We start from the raw sequence: 21,322 nt of genomic DNA, 5'->3' as shown, positions 1-21,322 counted from the left end.
ATAGTAAACAAAGATGGGGCATAGAAGCAGAACCGAGTCCTGTGTGTGGAGGGACAGTAACTGTGTGTGTATATGTAAGCATTTAAACACTGCAGAGACTACAATTAACAGTATTGTAGAAATTCATTTCACCGAAAATAACGTGGCGCACAGTGTGACGTCAAAAATGGCGCACACCTTTTTCTCAGTTTTCCTCATCCACACATAAATACAAAAACTGAGTTTTCGAAAATATCCACCCTGGCAGGCGTTTTTAAAAATCTCCGTTTTCAGTGACTGAAAACGCTGTTTACGTGTGGACAAAAGGTGCAAACGCATAGAAAAATCTCCGTTTTCAAAAATACCTGTGTGGGTGTGTCCCACTACCTCTTCTGCCTGAGGTGCCACCTTTTCCCTTTTGTGCAGCTGACTCTCGTCAGTAATTAAAGAGATTTAAGCCCAGGGAAAGGTGAGCTCTGCCCAGAGTGCCATGTGAGTGGTTACAGCTAGTGAGCTGTGTGCGTGGTGTTTGCAGCTAGTGAACTGTGTGCGTGGTGTTTGCAGCTAGTGAACTGTGTGCGTGTGTGCTGTTTGCAGCTAGTGAGCTGCTCTCTTTTTGACTTACATTTTGTTACTTCCCCCTCACTGCCTAGACCCCTCAGGGGAACGTAACAGTGTGGACGTAGCCAAATGTTCATTTAAAATATGACCTATGACTTCCAGACAAAGACACTGATTACTGTACGGTAGCAGTCTGCTCAGTCAGCACCGGGTAGCATCCACACGACTCGTAAGACCTCCTTATAACTATGTTTAGAGCAGGAAACTTGATAAAGGTCGCGGACTTCTTTTATAAGCTTGTATCAGCAGATCATTATATCAAACTTTCTCAGCTTTTGCGAGAAAAATCCAGCTTCCTCCAGGTGGTGAACTTTTTCTCGCTGAAGTTGTAGCTCATTTCTTTGCTGGCGTATCTGGACACCAGAGGTGAGCGATACCTATTCATCTCTTCGGCTCCAGCCATGGTTGCTAGAAAAGTGAACACTGTGCGGCTACAGGCCGGGTAGCGACTAGTGATGGGATTTCCGGCTCTTTTTAGAGAACCGGCTCTTTCGGTTCCGAACCGGCTCTTCAGGAGTGTGTGTGTGTGTGTGTGTGTGTGTGTGTGTGTGTGTGTGTGTGATTTACATTACTGTGCTTGAGAGCCACCATTTACCGGAACCAAATTCCCTGTATGTGTCTGCACATATACTTGGTCAATAAACACGATTCTGATTCTGATTCTGATTCAGGTTGTTTTGTTGCTTTAAGTAATTTATTACCGTATTTTCACGACCATAAGGCGCACTTAAAAGTCTTAGATTTTCTTCAAAAAGTGCGGCGCGCCCTATAGCGCGGTGCGCCCTATGTGTTGTAAGGAGGACGTAGTAGAGAACACCATGAGAACGTTAAAGGGTGAAGTGTGGGCGTTGATCGTATATACCGGGACAATCGCACATACCTGTATAAAAGAACAGGTATGTGCATTATGCAGGACATCGTTGTTTTAACAACCCTGAAAATGGCAAAGAGACACGCTTACGAAGCACAGTTTAAACTGAAGGCCATCAGCTACGCGGAGGAACATGGAAATCGAGCAGCGGCGAGAGAATTTAAGATTAACGAATCGATGGTTTGCAAATGGAGGAAGCTGGAAAACAAGCTCCGGCAGGTCAAGAAAACGCAGCTGAGTTTCCGCGGACATAAGGCGAGGTGGCCCGAGTTGGAGGAAAGACTCGAGCAGTGAATCATCGAGCAAAGAGCGAGCGGGAGAAGCGTTTCGACGGTCACCATTCGGCTAAAAGCAGTTTCACTAGCTGAAGAGATGAACATTGAACATTTCCAAGGAGGTCCGTCTTGGTGCTTTCGTTTTATGAAACGGTGCCATTTTTCCATCCGGACCAGGACTACGGTAGCGCAGCAACTTCCAGCGGATTATAAGGAAAAGCTGGCCATCTTCCGCTCCTACTGCAGCAAACACATCGGCGACAAAAACATCCAGCCCAGCCACATCACAAACATGGACGAGGTCCCGCTCACTTTTGACATCCCGGTGAGTCACACTGTGGAGAAGAAGGGGACCAGCACGGTAGCGATACGCACAACGGGGTATGAAAAGTCTTCTTTTACTGTTGTGCTTGGCTGCCATGCTAATGGACAGAAACTGCCGCCTATGGTGATTTTTAAGCGAAAGACTTTGCCTAAAGAGAAGTTTCCAGCAGAAATAGAATAGAATAGAATTCAACTTTATTGTCATTGCACATGCACAGGTACAGGGCAACGAAATGCAGTTTGCATCCATCCAGAAGTGCTTTAGTGATATAGATATATTACAATATATATTAGCAATAATATAGATATGTGAGTATATTACAGAAATGGGTCTATTATGGTATGTTATAATGTACACGGTATGAAGTATGTTGTGAATATTCTATAACTATAAGTATGTACAGGCTGTAGTGAGTACAAGCTATGTACAGGATATGAACAGGATATAAATATGAAAAACTATACAGAATATGAAATGAAATAAATAACTTTACAGAATCTGGGATATACAGCTATACAGAAATGGGAACTATGCAAGTTGTAAACAGTTGTAGGATTAAAGATTATCGAATGTACAGAATGATTATTAGAAATCATCATTAAGGCAAATGAAAAGGGCTGGATGGATGAGGAAATGATGAAAGACTGGCTGAGGGAGGTGTATGTAAGGAGACCAGGTGGTTTTTTCCACGCAGTTTCACTAAGAGTGGAAGGCAGCGCCGGGCCAGTTACGCCACAATTTGCCAATGGATTGTAGATGCTTGGGCTAACATGTCTGCTGGCACTGTTGTTCGAGCTTTCGCAAAAGCCGGCATCGTTTCCGAGGAGCCGCACGGCACGGAAAGTGACTCTGACAGTGAAGACAGTGAACCTGGCATGTTTGATGGAGATTTAGCGCAGCTGTTCAATTCAGACACAGAGGATGAGGACTTCGATGGGTTTGATTGATGATAAAAATGTGAGTACCAAACTTTGTTTTGCTCCTGCTTTATTTTTAAATACGCACACTTGTATGCTTGTGTGTTGTTGATGATGACGATTATTGGTAATAAAAATGTGAGTACCACTTTTCCAGTAGTTACTCTGGTTTGGTGTTCAGCTGTCTCTGCAGACCCTTGCACAGGATTAACATTTTGGAGGCTGTGACATGGCTGAAAAAAAGAGTACATAACAAGTTTCAAAATTATGCTATATTTAAAATTCAGCAGTATATTATTATTATTTATGATCATGTCTAATCTACTTTTCATACCAGCAATGCAACCAGCAATGCAACTAACTACTACTACTACTACTAATAATAATAATACAATAACATTTGCACACTCACCTGTCTGCACTGATCTCCATGGTGACCTGCTCAAATGGCTCCAAAACACTGCATGCCTCCTGTAGTACCTCCCATTCCTCATGGCTCAGAGGGTCGACCGGTCCATTGATAACTGCCAGGGTAGAGATGACTGCATCCTTGGACTCCAGAATCCGTTTTAGCATATGAAAGGTTGAGTTCCACCTTGTGATACATTCTTGTTTGAGCTTTAGCTCAGGCATGCCCATCTGTTGTTGGGTAGATTTGAGCTTGTGTGTGGCTGTTGTGCTCCTGTGGAAAAATTCCACTATTGCCTTCACTTTGTCCACAGCTGGCTTCATCACCTTCAAAGCATCTCTCACAACAAGGTTAATTGTGTGCGCAAGACATGGGTGGTGGGTCCATTTCAGGATTTTAATTGCTTTTGTTATGTTAGCTGCATTGTCAGTAACACAGCAAACCACTTTCTTTTCCACATCCCACTCTTTTGCCACTTTGAGCAGCTCTTCTGCTAAGTTCTCAGAAGTGTGTTTGTCGCTGAACTCAAAACAATCCAGAAGACAGGATACCATTTTATAATTTTCAATAAAGTGACATGTAACTAACAAGAAGGATGTGGTGGTTTGGGATGTCCAGCTGTCAGTTGTTAGACACACTGCTGTGGCTTTTTTAACCCTCTCTTGCAGTGATGCACGTTCTCTTTCATATATGCCTGGGATTATTTTTTTTTTGGGAGAGAGCCTTCTTGCTTGGAATTACATACATGGGATTCAGTGCATGTATAAAAGTCCTGAATCCCTTATCATCCATAACAGAAAATGGTTGGAAATCAAGTGCTATAATTTTTGCCAGTTCTTCATCAATTGTGTTCTGTCTTGCTGGGGTCTCTGACTTCTGCAAAAACTGTCTCATTGAACTCTGGCTTGGTTTAGGTGGTATACTGCATGACGCTTCAGTTACTGCAGCAGAAGAAGGAGCAGCAACAGTTGCAGTAGACACACTAGCACCTTCATTTATATCACCCTCAACTGACTGTGGGTTTTTTTCCCCATTGCACTGATGGGTGGACAGTTCTCAGGTGCCTATGCATATTGTTTGTGGAGCCAGCTCTATATGAAATTATTTTCTTGCAGACTCTACACTCTGCCTTTGTACTGTCAATAAAATTGAAGTGGTTCCAGATTTTGCTTGTTTTCTTGGTTGCTTCACTCATTTTCTTTACTGTACCTTTCCAAATTGACTAGGTTGTCTCTTGTTGTTGCTCTCTTTCTTTCTCTCTCTCCCTCCTGCTCTGTTCGTGTTCTACTGCTACTGTGAGTGTAACTACCGCCCCTCCCCCCTCTGCTCAGCGCAAACACAAGGCTCACGTGGCGTGAAGCGAAAAAGGTTAGTGAGAGGGCAAGAGAAAGAATACAAACCCCCACGGCTCCCAATAAGGAGCCGGCTCCCGTCGTTCACTTCAAAGAGGCAGCTCTAAGAGCCATTTCGTTCGCGAACGACCCATCACTACTGCAAGGATCATTAACCTTGCAAATCGATCGTAAAGGTTGGTGCAGAGTCTTCCATGTATAAATTCGCCGTTAATAATTATATAATTCTAGGAATCATCTACTTTGCTTACACTGATTACGTTGGCACTTTGTTAGCGTTACAACAACCGTCATACCCCCGAGGTATCTAAACTTTAGTAAGGAATGCGTGTACTTTTGACACCTCTGGTTAGCATTTAGTGGTCCCTTTCAAACGTATTTGATTTTTGCTTGTTACTGAACAAATTCACTTCACTGCTTTTCACTATCTGACATCAATGCACATTGTTCCATTTACTGCATATTGCGCTTTACTCATGTCTCTCATTCCACCTGCATCAACATTGTAAAGTTTGTCACAAAGAGATTTATACATTTATAAATACTAATATTCTCTATTCCATTCTGTTCTGCTTTTTTATTGCCCAGATTTTAGTTAGCCTTTGTTAAATTGTCTGTTATATGTCAATAGATACGTATGTCACAAATAAAAGTGTCTTGTAAATTGTGTTTTTGTAAAGAATTTTCAATCTCTTACATGCTAACTGTAACGTGTTATTTTTGCTAAAACCTGAATTTAAATGTGTATATGGTGTTCATCTGTTTTTCTCTGTTTTAGATGCACATATCAATTTGGAATTCTGCCACCAAGCCAGAATTGCAGGAATGCACCACATGTTGCAGAAGACTCTTTCACTGCCATCTGTGCCCCGCTTTCAGCCCTGTCAGGGCAAAGATCGAGGAGCATATAAATGGACACATTAAAAATGCTTTGCCTTTAAAGGTATGTTGGTATTAAATATAACTCATAGTTAAAGTTATAAATATGCACTTCTTTTCAGCACCTTTGCAGTCTCTTTGTTGACTTAAAAGTTGCTTTTCACATTGTACAGTTCAGTGGATTCATCAGCAAGAGAAAAAAAGTGTTTTCATTGAATATTTTTTTCTTGACAGCTCTTGTGATCCATAGCATTTTGCTTTCATTATTGAGAATGGCTTGGATATTTTTGTTAATATGTACAATCTGATTGTTAGATAAACTGACAGCATTCTATACAACTACATTTAAATTACATGTTGTTTTTTTTCTTTTTTCTCTCTTACAGACAAAATGATATGCTGGTGCACTTTCACTGCCCTGTCTGTAACATGACAGTCATACAGCGTGGGGATATGGCAAGGCAATTATTGTCATGTCAGCATTCAGGACTGCTCCCCACTGAACTCTCTGTGGAGCCCCATCTCCCTCTCGATGTCTTCTCTCCAGCATCTAAACCATTTTCTGAATCTTTGGTAGAACATTCATGTGCGCTACCGTCTGTGCTAAATGAAACTGCGGCTTGTGGAAAGTCCATGAAAATGAAATGCTCTCACTGTGGTCTTAGTCTTCTTACAAAAAACTTCAAGGCTCACATGATGAGGAGGCATTCAAACAAGTCAATAGATGTTTGCCTGGCCTGTCATCTGCAGTGTTTTTGTGTAGAGGGACTTTTTCCTCTTTGTTTTTCAGTTTGCAGAGGACATGGAGCTCTTTTAAATGTGCTGACGAGCAGAGACTACAGGTCAATGCGATGTTTGACACTTAATGGACAGATGATGGCACTGGCTGTTTGTTTGTTTTTTATTTGTTGTTGTGGGGTTTTTTTATTGCAGTGTACAGAATTCCAAATTAAGCTTATTATAAAATGTTGTTCACTTGTTTTATGTCCATACTTATAGTAAAATATTTTTAGTGTAAATGTAACAGCATTGTTTATACTTGTAACTTCAAAATAAAAAGCTTACAGTTGCTATTAACATTAATGTATTATCCTGTAATCAATATTTTTAGACATTTTACAAATTAACCCTCTGGGCTCTATCCTGGCCATTTGTGGCCACTTCACTTCTTTCTTTTTGACTACTACACTGCAGTGGACCAAAAGAATGACACAGGTTTGATCTTAAGGATCTAATAGTTGTGTGTGTTTGTGCATGACATTTGCAATGCTAATATGTATTTGCAAGATAGACTGGAATATAATATGACGTATCAAATATTACACAGGCTGCAGTGAGTTTTTGTTGATACAGACTATTGAGCTTTGACTTTCCCAGTCAAACTTAACTTTGACCACATGCTAACACTGTTACTCTTCTATATATTTCATAACAAGACACCATAGCCAAAATATTAACAAAATATATATTAAAAGATTCAAAGCTGCAACACGTTAGTAAATGTGTCCTAGACTTTATGCAGGTGCAGAAAGTACTGCTGCTGTTGTAAGTAAGCGTAACAGCTTCCAGATCACTGATATTTCTGGAAAGATGGCAAGAAGGGGGTTACTGCTCATTTCTACAATCTCCCAGATCTTGGAATACAATGCCTTTGGCCCATGAAAACCACTTCACAGGACTAAGAGTCCACTAAAACCTACAAATGAAGAGTGATCCTGGAAGAAATAGGGCGCACACTAGGGACCTCAACAATTGCAAGACAGCCTTGTCCCTGATGCTTATATGAAAAAAATAATAATAATTAGGAAGATTTATGAAACCATTAGGACTTTATCACCTTTTTATCTGAAACGGTACTGGACTTTCAGGGAAGCAGGTTTAGTGAAGTCGTTGTGGGGTCACATTCTGACCCCACACACACACTTCGATGTAAGGAACAAACACCCATCCATCCATTCGCTTCCGCTTATCCTCTTCAGGGTCGCGGGGGGCGCTGGAGCCTATCCCAGCTGTCATAGGGCGAAAGGCGGGGTACACCCTGGACAGGTCGCCAGTCTGTCGCAGGGCTAACACACAGGGACAAACAACCATTCACACTCACATTCACACCTAGTGGCAATTTGAATTATCCAATTAACCTATCCCCACAAGCTGCATGTCTTTGGACGGTGGGAGGAAGCCGGAGTACCCGGAGAGAACCCACGCAAACACGGGGAGAACATGCAAACTCCACACAGAAAGACCCCGGCCTGATGGTGGAATTGAACTCAGGACCTTCTTGCTGTGCGGCAACAGTGCTACTGATGTATAAATAAAGACCAGGGCAGTCTCAGAGCTGCGAGTCTCAGAGCTCTCACTCTCAGTGTGAGTGCTCTGTGCTGCCCTTGCTAGCAAGAAAACCTGTGTGTTTCTCCTCTCTGATTCTCAACTGAAGAAGTGTTTAAGAATACATCTCTTACCACTCACACACAAAAAAAAAAAAAAAGCAATTTCACCCATTTTTTCTTCTTCAGATTTTCAGTGTATTGCTGTATAGGTATATACACGGGGTTCTTTATGATTTTTTTCTTGATATTATTTTAATAAAATGCAACTCTGGAACTGCCGAGTGTTTCCTGACTTATACAACATTTCTTTTTACTGTGCGCTAACAGTCTATTAAGACCAGGGGACTTGATAGGGCTATTTAAAGGTCGCAGAATTTACTTCAGAATATTTGCAAAATGTGCCACTCAAAGTGTTCCCCATGTCAGTGTGAGTAGGGGTGGGTTTTGATAATAGATTTATCGATTAAAATAGATTCTGGCTTGGATAATGTGATATTGATTCATTAAAATCCTGAATCGATTTTTTAAATATAAATTTATTTTGCCCGAAACGCCAGAATCTCAGGTTAAACCTCACAAAATTTCAAGAACCACCAAACAGCTAAAATAGTAAATGAGAGCAGAAAGGCAAAAAGGGCGTAAATACAAAGCACGGACCTGCCGAAACATCAGAATCAGTGAGATGTTGTCTTTCTTACCTGACGGCACGGACACGGTCGGGGCTGAAAGCCGACAGCTCGCCGATTCTGATGTTTCGGCGGGTCCATGCTTTGTATTTACGCCCTTTTTGCGCCGATTCTAAAGCTGTTAGTTTTATCTCTCTCCAAACAATATTGACCGAACCAGCAGCAAAAGAAGATCCAAACTAAGCTTCACATAAACATCGTCATGGACTCCCTCTTACTTTTGCTGTTTTTCCTTCCACCACACTTCATGCACAGCTCTCTCAGTATACTTGAACAGTTTCCCGTCTAATAATCGGTTTTCTGCATTATTCCCTTGCTTGTTACGCACAAGTCTACCGTTGTTTACAGCGCTGTCGGGCGCTTTTCTTTCCCTTTTACTTACTTCCGAAAAGAAAGTAATTTGTGCTGTTCAATAGGCTTCTGAACAAATGTAAACTTTTTAAAATTATGCAAAATGCAAAACGCTCAGCCGTGTCTCTAATAAAACCGCCGTAACTTCAGAGGTAATGTTCATGTTGATTAATGGTTTTCTTTCATTTTTGATGTACTGCAGAATATTTTTATGAAATCCCAGGCCAGAAAAATCACCTTCGTGTTTTATCTTCAGCTACTTTGACACAAATGCATCTGCTGTGATGCTTACACCTTTGATAAAGTCTTGTGAGTGTCAGCATCATTTTTATAGATACAAAAATATGTAAATGTACTGATCTGAATTATAACATTTCTGACTGTCTGAGGCAAAATTTCCCAGATTTAAATAGAATTGAAGCAGGACCTTGTGAATCCGAATCGATTCTAGAAATCAGTGACGATACCCAGCCCTAAGTGGGAGTAATGCTGGTCTCATGGCCCGTCTGTGTAAACTTCAAAGATAAAAACAAAAACACAGTGGCTGCAGTGGACATTTTACTGTTTTTAATGCTCTCGCTTCATCTCATCTGTTATAACTTCACTCTCCACCGCGGCTGGTTGACCAACAACAGTACAAGCAAGAGCGGCCCACACGCTGGTTGTACCACACACTTTGTGCGCTGCCTCCATCTGACAACAGAGCTTGCTCCAGGCAGACAGACGGTCAGTCCCTAGAGTGGAGTGGACAGCAAACTCTGCTCGACCATAAAACCAGCTCAAGACATCACTGATGTTTTAAAGCACAAGCTCAACCTTGACGTCCATATTGGCCTTATACGGCTCCAGTAGGGGGCGTACTTCTTCAGCCAGGAACGTTTTCACCTGAAGAGGAGCAGGAACAAGAAAACAAACTATCATCAAAGGGGGGCAACAGACACAGCTGCAGTAATAGGGGAGCTGCAGCTTGGCTGAAAACATTCATCTGTTGTCAGACTGAACAAAAATAAGGCTGTTCATGCTGTACCTGCTGTGGAGCACGCCCAATAAAGGTCTTGGGGTCCAGCAAAGCATCCAGCTGCCCTAGAATGGGTGCAAAGTAGGGGTCTCGCTGGATTCTGGCCAGCAGGTCATTGTCTCCACCTTCCTGTTTAACCACAGCTGCTGCCTCTTGGGAGAGAACACGGATTTTCTCGTGACACTCCTGAAGGAGACACAGGAAAAAACAGAAACATTAAGGTGGAGCTGACTTTAACAGCCATGTTGTTGGGTCTCCATGTCAGGTCTGGTTATTGGTAATCAGCTTCTTCATTTAAATGGTCAAAACACTGGTTACTAGTCAGTAAGATGAGCTCACTTCAGTCATCTGTTTTTCTGGTTACCACTGGCATTTTCTGCCCAGTAAACCATCTCTCCTGATCAAGCAAAAATGCATTCATCCAGTTATGTTCAAAACTATTATTAATGTGTCCATTCTGACTCACAGAGGAGAATTCCTCACAGGGTATTCTCTCCTACCTGTCTGTTGCCTCCTGCCTTCACTATCGCCATAATAATGTTCTCTGTGGCCATGAAGGGCAGCTCGTGGCAGATGTGTCTCTCAATGACTTTGGGGTAGACCACAAGACCCTCTGTGATGTTCTGCAGCGTGCTGAGGATGATGTCTGCTGTCAGGAAGGACTCGGGCAGGGAGATCCTCCTGCACAGGAGCAAGGCAGAGAAGAGAGGAAAGAAACCATCAGTAATCACAAGTAACAGCTTTTTACTCAACCACTGAATCCTGGGTAACAATGTGCAATGCATTGTAGGATGTGTAGTTCTTTAACCATTAACGCAATTATGTACATCGTCTTTTACTCTTGCTTTCTTTTTTCCCTTTATGGCCACAATTCCTCTCTTAGCTGTTTGGCTTTGTTCAAGGCCTCAAACTCTCATGGATTTCCTGAAGTGTCAGTGGGAAAAATGAAGGAGAAATTCCCTTTTAAAAACAGTCTCCTCACAAAAAAAAAATAAACAAAAAACAATAACGTAGCACACCGCGTGATGTGACAAAAGGCACATACCTTTGACGTTGCGTGACAAACTCTGTATTCCTCGTCCACACGTAAACCCAAAAAATGGGTGTTAAAAAAAAAATATATATATATCTGTTTTCGATGATTCCAAACGCCGTTTACTTGTGGATGAAACAGCTGCGTTTTCAAAAATAACTGTATGAGTGCACGTAGCATAAAAGAGTTAGTAGTTTATTTCCTTACTACCTCTAATTTTTTACTTTTATTTGCTTAACTGTTTACTAGATGTTTGAGGTGTGAAATAAACTCCAATGGAGCAAAATAAGGGTGTGTGGGGTTGGAGGATGAGTACGTGCGGGGGAGCGGCACGAACATTTTTTCTTGTAAAACAAAGGGGGGCCTAGCAAAAAAAGTCTGGGAACCACTGCTTTAATAAACAGGCAGCCTTAGAGTATGAAATATTCATATATTAAACATATTTGTCTGTTGTCTCAGTGGCTGATAGTGCCCCACAGACCTCAGTCTGAGCTTGAAGCCATTTATCATTTTTAAGTTGTTTAATGTGTAGGTGTTCACAATAAACCGATTAAATGAAAGCCAGGGAACTTCAGTAGCACAAAAAAGTGGCCATTCTTTGTGCCCATATGGATCAGTGCCTCTTATTACCATTATTTCCTTAAGCTGGCTAGTTAAGTATCAGGCTAATGTTTAAAGCTTTCACTTGACTGAAGTAACTCACATTACTGCTACTGCCAAGTAATGTTAGCTAAGTTTACAGCATATTTCATAAATCACAATGCCATAACTACTGTAATACCTTACAGAGGAGAACTGCATCATACCAAATTCACAGCAGTGTAAGTGTGTCTGTGTTGGCTGACCTGTTGGCGCTGTCATCCAGTGTCCTCTCCAGCCACTGGACTGAGTCAGTCTGCAGGGGGTCGCCCACCAACGCAATCAGATGTCGGGCCAAGCTACAGCAGCGTTCTGCACGCATGGGGTTCCTCTTGTAGGGCATAGCACTGGAACCTGGAAGAGGAGCAGGCAAAGCTTTAGGCTGAAGCACAGTTTAACAGGTAAAAAGTGCTTTTGAATGAGCGAACGTACCAATCTGCTCCTTCTCAAAAGGTTCCTCGATCTCTTTTAGGTTGGCCAGCAGGCGGATGTCTGTGCAGATCTACAGCAGATGACAGCAAAAGTTTAGACTCAGTTACATCAGCTTTTTGAAAATCCTGAGCTCAAGACCCAAGTTTCTTTAACCACCACTAAATGGAGACATTTCCTCACCTTGTGCACAGAAGCTCCCAAACTAGCAAGCCTGGCGAGGCAGTGTATGTCCACTTCATGACTGTACGTCTGTCCAGTCACCAGGTAGGCTCTGGATAAGAATGGAACAAATGAGTTATAGCCTGTGTTTCAAACTGTTCCTGCTTGGACCATGTTATAAAAACATGTCAGCCAATATTGGAGACAGGAGTTTGATACTCACTTCTTAAAGCCAGCCATCTCTGTCACCATCTTGTCAAGCTCTTCCACCTGGTGGCACAAAAGGAAAACTGACATTAAAAAGTCATCACAATACGGTGCTGTGGGACTTCAGAAATCACCCACATGGTTCTTATGGTTGTTTATACCTTGTCATGGTCCCCTTGAAAGAGCTGCAGGAAGCTGGCCTGGGTGCCTGTGGTCCCCTTGACTCCACGGAAACTAAGATCATCGCGGGCTCGCTCCAGGTTCCTCACATCCATCACCAATTCCTGCAGCCACAGACACGCTCGCTTCCCCACTGTGGTCAACTGGGCAGGCCTGTACAGAGAGCAGGAGAGGGGCACAGTGGGTGTGTTTGACATCAAAGTTAGACAGCTCCATCAGTCTGATGAAGGCCTATGAAAACACTGCAGCTGCAGTCGGACTCACTGGAAGTGTGTAAAGCTGAGCGTGGGGAGGTCGGCGTATTCCTCTGCAAAGTTTGCCAGCCGGTCGATGACTCTGGCCAGCTGCAGGAAAAACAAGCCTTTAATGATGCAAATCAGGGTGTCAAACTTATTTTACATCGTGGGCTACAAACAGCCAGCTTTGATCTTTAGCTCCCAGAAGCAGTGAAGATGCATAATAAATGTAACCAATATGTTGGATAGCCTATCCTGTAATCTTTAAATATAATTTTTCATGAATTCAATGAAAATGTCCTGTTTTTTTAATGGACTCACTGTAAAAACAAAAAACTAGCTGACAAGCTTGTTTGATATTAATATATTCATTTGCACTGTTTTCATAGAATTTCTGGACAAACAGGTGAGTCTCACCTTAGACAAGAGGATGTTGAAGCCATCACGCAATGCAATGAGATCCTGAAGAAGAGAAACGACAAACATGAGAAGCTTTAAAGAGTCAAAACTCATCACTGCTGGGTTTATTTATGCAATAGTCATACTTACAGTATTGTCTCCCACATAGCATGACATAGCTCCGAGGTGGATGATGGGAGCAGCTGTGGGGCAGCAGTGTGCAAAGGTGTGGACGTGCGCCATGACATCGTGCCTCAGCTTTCGCTCTTCTTCAGCCGCCACGGCAAAGTCAATGTCCTCTGCATGGCTCTCCATCTCTGCAATCTGAGCATCAGTGATGGGCAGACCCAGAGCCTGAGGAGGAGAACATTGAACACAGAGACATGATGACAAACAGGAAGAGTTCCTACAAGCAACTCGTAAAGTTTAGAGCTGGCAAAACAAAAGTGCTTGTAGTTACAGAATGAATTCTGAACCATTTCCTGCAGGGTTTCATTCATTTTCAGAGTTTACTTATAAGCTGCTTACAACTTTTTATGTGGAGCTTTTTGACTCTTGATAATACAGTTCTTTACTTTTAAGATATTTATCAACAGTTACAAATGCAAATACGTTTTTTATGTAAATACATGTTTTACTATAAATACACATATTTGCAGTATTGGCTCTTCTGTTGATGGAAAGGATGTTTGGGTAAAAGTCAGTGACTTGCATTGCTAAGCTGATAGCAAACAGCCTGCTGTTCATTAGTCAGTAGTCTGTCTATTAGCATCTCTATTCTCCAGTTTTGATCATCATGTGCTGTCCTCATGAGGAGGCACAGGCGCTCAATATGCTGATTAGACTGGACTGTATTCTGTTGGGACACCGTAGTCACGTGATTCCTACAGCACTACAGAAAGGTTCCAGATAATCAAGTACCTCGCGCCAGTCAAAGGGGTCATAGGTCAGACTGGTCAAATAAAACCTCAGTAGAGAAGATACCACAAACACAACAGCATTTAGCCACAGTTACTGTTAATAATTTTCCCACTTGAAGAGCTTTTCGTTCACAGTAACATTCGCTGTCGAGAGAGCAGCAGCTGTTCAAATGATTCAGAACATGTACGCATGCGTGTCGAAGCTCACGTGACTCTGCGATAGAAAATACGAACTGCAGAGTTTCAGAGTCTCATAACAATGTTGACGGGTATTTTTGAAGACAGATTTTTCGTTTTCAAAAAAATAATCCCGTCCACACGTAAACGCAAAAATGAAGGAAAACGCTGCTAGGAACATGTCAAAGCAACAGTTGGCGATAGAAATGTTGGCCAATCAGAAGTCTAGAAGCCTCGGTGGGAAATAGTAAACAAAGATGGGGCATAGAAGCAGAACCGAGTCCTATGTGTAGAGGGACAGTAACTGTGTGTGTATATGTAAGCATTTAGACACTGCAGAGAGTACAATTAACAGTAACAGGATTGTTGAAATTCATTTTCCCGAAACAATAACGTGGCGCACACCTTTGACGCTGCGTTCTGTCGGTTTTCCTCGTCCACACGCAAATAAAATCTCAGTTTTCAATGACCGAAAACGCCGTTTTCGTGTGGACAAAAGGTGCAAACGCATAGAAAAATCTCCGTTTTCAAAAACACCCGAGTACGTGTGGACACAGCCAAATGTTCATTTAAAATATGACCTATGACTTCCAGACAAAGACACTGATTACTGTACGGTAGCAGTCTGCTCAGTCAGCACCGGGTAGCATCCACACGACTCGTAAGACCCCCTTATAACTATGTTTAGAGCAGGAAACTTGATAAAGGTCGCGGATTTCTTTCATAAGCTTGTAGCAGCAGATCATTATATCAAACCTTCTCAGCTTTGGCGAGGAAAATCCACAGCTTCCTCCAGGTGATGAACTTCTTTTTCTCGCTGAAGTTGTAGCTTATTTCTTTGCTGGCGTATCTGGACACCAGAGGTGAGCGATACCTATTCATCTCTTCGGCTCCAGCCATGGTTGCTAGAAAAGTGAACACTGTGATGCTACAGGCCGGCGGGTAGCGACAGGATCTTAAGTAGTGATGTGCGGATCGATCCTGAAATAGCGATTCGTCCACATTTATACAGCCGTATTTCGCACATGACTATGAAATGCGGAAGAGAAAGTAGTTCCTTTGAGTGTAGACAATCCGAATGTTATAGTTTCTTTCCACTGTGTTCCTGTTAATGATAAACTACAAATTTACTGTAAATTACTAAAATATCAATATTTTAATGTGAGAATTGATTCTAGAACATAAATGATTGGTATCGGAGGAATCGATATTTCAGGATCGATCCGCATATCACTAGCGCGCACTCACAACAATGGTAAATCTAGTGTTAAGGGTAAGATCTCACATTTGTTTAAATTCAGATTTAACCCTGAAGCTTTTGAGAAAGTTTCAATAATCTGCAGAATTTTGGGGATTTCATTCAGGTTATTTAGAAAAATGGTTGTATCATCAGCTAACTGGCTGATGGAGAGCTCTTTACCCAGGATAGATATCTTACCAAACTCAGCATTTTTAATCAGTATGGAAAGCATTTCAGTTGCTGCAATAAACAGCAATGGCGAGATTGGACATGCTTGTTTTATTCCTTTGCAGATCCTAAATCTTTGTGAGGTGCCACGTGGAAGACACACTGAACTGTTAGTATCTCTATACAGCAATTTGATTACATTAATGAAGTTACTTCCAAAACCGAACAAATCAAGGGCTTGAAACATAAATTCATGCTCTATCATGTCGAAGGCTTTGTAAAAATCTAAAAATAGGACAAAACCTTGGTTTCAATTAGGTAGTTGTAGTCAATCAAGTCCAAAATAAGGCGGATATTATTATGGATTGAGCGGCCTTTTATAAATCCAGACTGAGTGTCAGAAATAATTTGAGTTATGCCTGATTTTAACCTGTTTGCAAAAATATGTGTTAGAAGTTTATAATCATTATTTAATAGAGTAATTGGTCTTAAATTATCAAGAAGAGTCGGATCTTTCCCAGGTTTTGGTATGAGTGTAATTACCCCTTGTTTCATAGTGTGTGTGAGAGAACCATTTTCTAATATTTCTGTAAGCATTCCAAACACAAGGGTTCTAATATGAACCCAAAAATGTTTGTAAAAGTTACTGGTCAAACCATCACAACCTGGGCCTTTATCTTTGGGTAAAGCACTTAAGGCTTTATCTAACTCTTCAAAGGTAATTTTGCCCTCACAGGTCTTTTTAAAATTTTCATCAAATTTAGGAATCAGGTGTTTGATAGATTGAAAAACTGCCTCAGCCAATGGTCTAGAGCAGTGGTTCCCAAACTTTTTCTGCTGGGCCCCCCTTGTTTTACAAGAAAAATGTTCGCGCAACTGTTGGATGCTGTTTGTCCGTGATTTGAACCGGGGAAACAAATCATGGCAGGATCAGCCTGATGTTATTTGTATCCCACTGTAACTTCACTGTATAAAGAGCTAACATCTCCAAAATGTCAGGAGTAGTTAGTCATTACAACAAGTGTTTGTGAACTAAAAATCAAGAATGTGGGATACTGTTTGTCCGTGATTTGAACAGCCCAGCGCTGCTCCCGATGCAGGGAAAACCAATTCTGCAGGGGAGACCTACCTCGGCACTTGTGCAGGTGAAACCAAAGGGAAGATATGCTTCACCATATTTTCTAGTCTTTGGCTTAGAATGAAGTTGGTTTGGAAACATATTCAGCTATGCTTCATCTCCTGCTTTGCGTTTGTAGAGGCGCCCCTGCTAGCAGTGTCCTAGCGTTTTTTGTTTTTTATTGCCCTTTTCATGCTGCGCCCCCCCCCCCCCAGTGGGCCCCACACTTTGGGAAGGTCTGGTCTAGAGTATGAAGAGGAGTACAAATTACTGTAAAAGGTAAAGATTTCTTTAGATACTAATTGAGGGTGAGTGCATAGCCGACTATCAATTGATAGACTGTTTTTGGCGTTTCTCTCTTGTCTTATCTTTTCTAATCTACAGAAATATGCTGTACTTTTTTCGCCATCCTCCATCCACTTGGCTCGGGATCTCAGATATGCTCCTTTCGGCTTTTTAGTATAAATATCGTCATTAAAAAAGGGTTTCGAGCAGATGTGATTAAGTTCTCTGATAACTTCAGTTTCTTTTTGCTTGTTATGATGAGCTATTATTTTACTGTGTTTAATTGAGATTTGACGTACTTGAAACTTAAAGAATTCCCACTTTTCTGTGTAAGAACTTGTGTTTTCATTAGTTGAAATAAGTTCTAGTTGTCAAAGTATTTCGTTACTAAAATTTTCATTGGTAAGCAGGGATGAGTTAAACTTCCAGTAACCTTTATTATGAGAGTTTTTAATTTGAGGAGTAACACTGAAATGTGTCACACAGTGGTCGGTTAAAGGCGCAGCTGAGACACCCACATCTACACTATTCTGCATTAAACTGTCTGAGATTAGCCAGAAATCGATACGTGATTTAGCCGAACCATCAGGCTTGAACCACGAAAAGGACGGAACAAGTGGGTTTGCTAATCTCCAAGGATCTATTAGGTTGAGATTTAGACAGAAGTTGTGTAAAAATGAATTTATATGATGGGAATGGAATTTAGAGGGTGATCTATCAAGCCATTCGTCATAAACCATATTGTAATCTCCACCTAATATAAGATTGTTTGTGGAGTATTTGTGAATAGTTCTTTTAGGTGACTGGTGATCTCAGTTAATAAAAGTTTGTTCTGAGCTACATTGTTGTACATAAACATTACATAAGATCAAAAAGCTGTTATCCACTTTGAGTACACAAATTAGCCAATGGCCCAGACTGTCTTTCCTATGAGTTTCAATTTTATTACGAAAGTTTTTAAACAGTAAGGCTACCCCAGCTGATTTGTTCGTACCGTGACAAAAAATTATTCTTTCCCCACACTGACTAGACCAAAAATTTTCATCTGTCTCCACAGAGTGTTTCTTGTAGCAGTATACAGTTTGCATTTACATTTTTACAGAACAAAAATATTGATCTTTTTTTAACACTGTCTCTTAAGCCCCTAGTATTTAAAGACATTGGAACTAAAGAATGACATTAAAAGGAAGTGAGAGCGCAAAATAAAAAGAGGTTGACTGCTGTTGTGGAAGTTTTCGATTAAATAAAGCCTGCAGACGAGCGGTGAGCGGTAGCTAACATTCTTTAATCAAAACACAAAGAAACAGACAACCAAGTTGGTGGAGAGCCTGCATGACCGTGGGGCAGACGGTCAGCAGTCTCCCTGAGCCTAGCATGGCTCTCAGTTAAATACCTTCTCCAGGAACAAAAGACAGTACACAGCTGTTTCACACCTTAAGGTTCACGCTCTCTTGCTACCTACCAGAGTCCTTAAAGACACAAAAGATTCTTCCTGTGGAGTTGTCTGCTTCCCCCAACTTCCTTACTAGACCCCCACCATTTGTCTTACTGTATGAGTGTGAGACATGTTAAAATCCAGTGGCACCAAGGCATCATACAATAAAATAATGTGATTAATACATAAGTAAAATAAATTCCTATACAATCCCACCCTTTGATTCTTAAATCAAAGAATCACATTAATACCAGAATTTCTTTCCTGACATTCTGTATATCACATCAACATTATTGTTCACTTAAAGGAGTTTCACACTGTGTATCCTCACTTCACTTTTCTCCCACCACCCTTTGTTCATCTTTAATCATCCCCACAATCTAAGCTCTCACATGCAAATGGAAACAACAATGACACAGAGGAAAAGTCTTCTCCAGAGTGTCAAAGTACTTTGCATGGCAAAGTGAGACAGCATTAGGTGGTCATTCCCAGTCATGGTCATGGCTCCTGGTGTCTGTGCCATTTACAGAGTCATAATTCCAACACTGATCTCCCTCTGTGCTGTCACCTTTGGAGCTTGGCATGCTCTCTCCATCCCTCGATTTCTGTCCAGACGCGGCTGTAGATTAGGAGCAGAGCAAGTCGTACACTCCTGTAGTCTTCCTCAACGTCAATGTAGAAACTCTTTCATTTTATTTTAAGATTTTGCTGTTCAAAATCTCCTCGTGACAATCTTTTGGAAGCCCAGTGGTGCAGCCCACTGTCGTTTGTCAGTTGTCCTGGAGATGGTCCCTGCTTCTCATTGGTCCTCTTGAAGCCTTCTCTCCCAGTCATGGTCTGCATTTGCACCCCAGTCTCTTCTTCCATATTCCTCATGTCACAGTCTCTGCAATTTAAAAATGAAAGCTCCCCGGAAAACCCTCTTTTACCATATGTTAACTTAACACAATTAGATATGCACAATAAAGTTGCGCATTGTCTCTTAAAAATTCCAGGACCTCTCCCCTGGGGTAGCTTCACTCCAGGCCCCGTCGTAAGAAAAAAACATTAGCCAGTGGTGTGTCCTGCTGTAGATCATGTGATTAGATCCCACGATTAACCCTTTGCTGTGGAAAAAGTGATGTAGATGTTAGCGCAGCGCATCTGTATGCACACTTTCTCACAGTGACATTTGCATTGTAAACAATACAAGTTCATGAATAACACACTGCTGGTAAATTCACAGACACAGAAAGTGGCAATTAAAAGCTTCAGTCAGCACGGCCCAAAAGCCCATGCAACCTGTTGCTATCACCTTTCCGCTCCTGTAAAAAGAAACATACATACATACATCCACCCTTTTGTCACTCTGGGTGGAGGTGCAATCTTGCATACTGGTGTCAAGTCAGTCAAGCTTTTGTCAGTCCAGTCAGTCCCCATTTTTTTTTTTTTTTTTGCTGACAGTAGAACCTCTCGTGACGCAATAAGTTTCTACTGCCAGCAGTGACACCATTTCAAATTAAAAAAAAATTTAGACTGGATTACCTCGCTGAATCCTTTTTGACAGGGACTTGTTTTCTGATTGTCCCAAAAAAGTGGCTTTCTCCCGAGCCCATTTTAATTTTGGAGAAACTCACTTGCGATTCTTCAACAGGTTGTGTAGCGCTTTCGATTCCGATCTTGCAGGCCTGCTTGAAAAAGAGAAAATTGCCAAACAAAAAATCTCAGTGCACTGTTAAAAATCAAAAAATATGAAGGCCTCTTTTTAGAAGTTGTCTAAGCATACTCTCTTAGAATGATAGATCAAAACACAACTAATTCGCAGGTTCAACGTGGTACCAAAGGAAAATGCATCAGTAAATCTCCAAAACTTTCATCCACCAGTCACACACCTCACACATCAGCAATATTCTATTAGATGATGAGTTTTTTGTTTTCCCCCATGCAACCAGATGTGTGCCATGATAAGACCTCCCCCACACATCAGAAACAGGAAACTCAATAATAGTCTCCACTCATCTGACCCTCCTGCATAGCTGGACTGGCCATTGGGCATACCGGGCATTTGCCCGGTGGGCCGATGGTGATTTTTTGTTTTTATGGGCCGATGGGGTTTTTTTTCTTCGTTTTTTTCCGTAATGGTATAAACACTGAAAGGTGGTGGATTGGCCAGATGAAGGGAGATGTGTAAAAATAACTCAATTGTTTGGTGGTGGCTATTGCGGAGTTTCTACAGATTCAGTAACATTAGCAAGTGGTGGAGGCCAGCAGATGCAACACACTGGCAGGTGGATGACAGAAAGGCAGGAGGAGCAGAGACCCGAGGCGGTGAACTGAACTTCAGGTAAGAAGTTACGACCTGCAGTCTGTCTGGGTCAGATATAAACCAAGTTTAGGTGGAGTTTATTTTCGTTGTGCTGACTTTTTACAGTCAGTTACAATAACTCGTACTGCGTACTAGCTAGCACGACGGAGTTTCTATACTGCTGGGCGGGTGCTATGATATTACTGATGTTGAACTTGTTTTATCTTATTTATAAGGTTAGTTATTAGAGTTTCCAACCGTCCCGTAAAAAACGGAATCGTTTCGTATTCAGAGAAAATATTGCACGTTTCGTATTGAGGTGAAAAGGAACAGTTTGTCCCGTAATTCAGCTACAATGAAAAAGACACAAAGCTGGAGTTATTCTGTGTGTAAAAATATTT

General features: G+C 41.5%; 2 protein-coding genes and 1 long non-coding RNA gene across 3 annotated transcripts in view; 2 read left to right on the top strand and 1 right to left on the bottom strand.

Annotated features, from left to right (window-relative positions):
• The window catches only part of LOC309704572 (GTPase IMAP family member 8), a 96,830-nt gene that overhangs the window by 14,670 nt on the left and 60,838 nt on the right, over window positions 1-21,322 (top strand). The window lies entirely within an intron of this gene.
• Window positions 4,837-6,691, top strand: LOC309705460. The gene is made up of 3 exons (XR_014276557.1): window positions 4,837-4,925; window positions 5,528-5,692; window positions 6,015-6,691. It is a non-coding gene; the product is annotated as an uncharacterized lncRNA (long non-coding RNA).
• Window positions 9,545-15,373, bottom strand: LOC309704574 (adenylosuccinate lyase-like). Its single transcript, XM_082529811.1, has 12 exons — window positions 15,149-15,373; window positions 13,446-13,649; window positions 13,314-13,358; window positions 12,925-13,004; window positions 12,642-12,813; window positions 12,497-12,543; window positions 12,295-12,385; window positions 12,115-12,184; window positions 11,889-12,036; window positions 10,511-10,691; window positions 10,020-10,196; window positions 9,545-9,877 (listed from the first exon to the last, which is right to left on the bottom strand). The coding sequence occupies exons 1-12, from the start codon at window positions 15,290-15,292 to the stop codon at window positions 9,791-9,793; spliced, it is 1,446 nt and encodes a 481-aa protein (XP_082385937.1). The 5' UTR covers window positions 15,293-15,373; the 3' UTR covers window positions 9,545-9,790.

Source organism: Aulonocara stuartgranti (assembly GCF_965226115.1).
Source record: "Aulonocara stuartgranti genome assembly, chromosome: 4".
Lineage (NCBI taxonomy): Eukaryota > Metazoa > Chordata > Actinopteri > Cichliformes > Cichlidae > Aulonocara > Aulonocara stuartgranti.
The sequence above is the reverse complement of the archived record's forward strand: the minus strand, read 5'-3'. Positions and strand labels throughout refer to the sequence as shown.

What these genes read in the sequence shown, in the direction of transcription:
- LOC309704574 (XM_082529811.1), bottom strand. Translation starts at nt 15,292, where the DNA reads ATGGCTGGAGCCGAAGAGATGAATAGGTATCGCTCACCTCTGGTGTCC. An exon ending in TCAACATCCTCTTGTCTAAG is followed by an intron (nt 13,005 to 13,313) that starts GTGAGACTCACC and finishes TTTTTCCTGCAG; the next exon opens with CTGGCCAGAGTCATCGACCG. An exon ending in TGGGAGCTTCTGTGCACAAG is followed by an intron (nt 12,185 to 12,294) that starts GTGAGGAAATGT and finishes CATCTGCTGTAG; the next exon opens with ATCTGCACAGACATCCGCCT.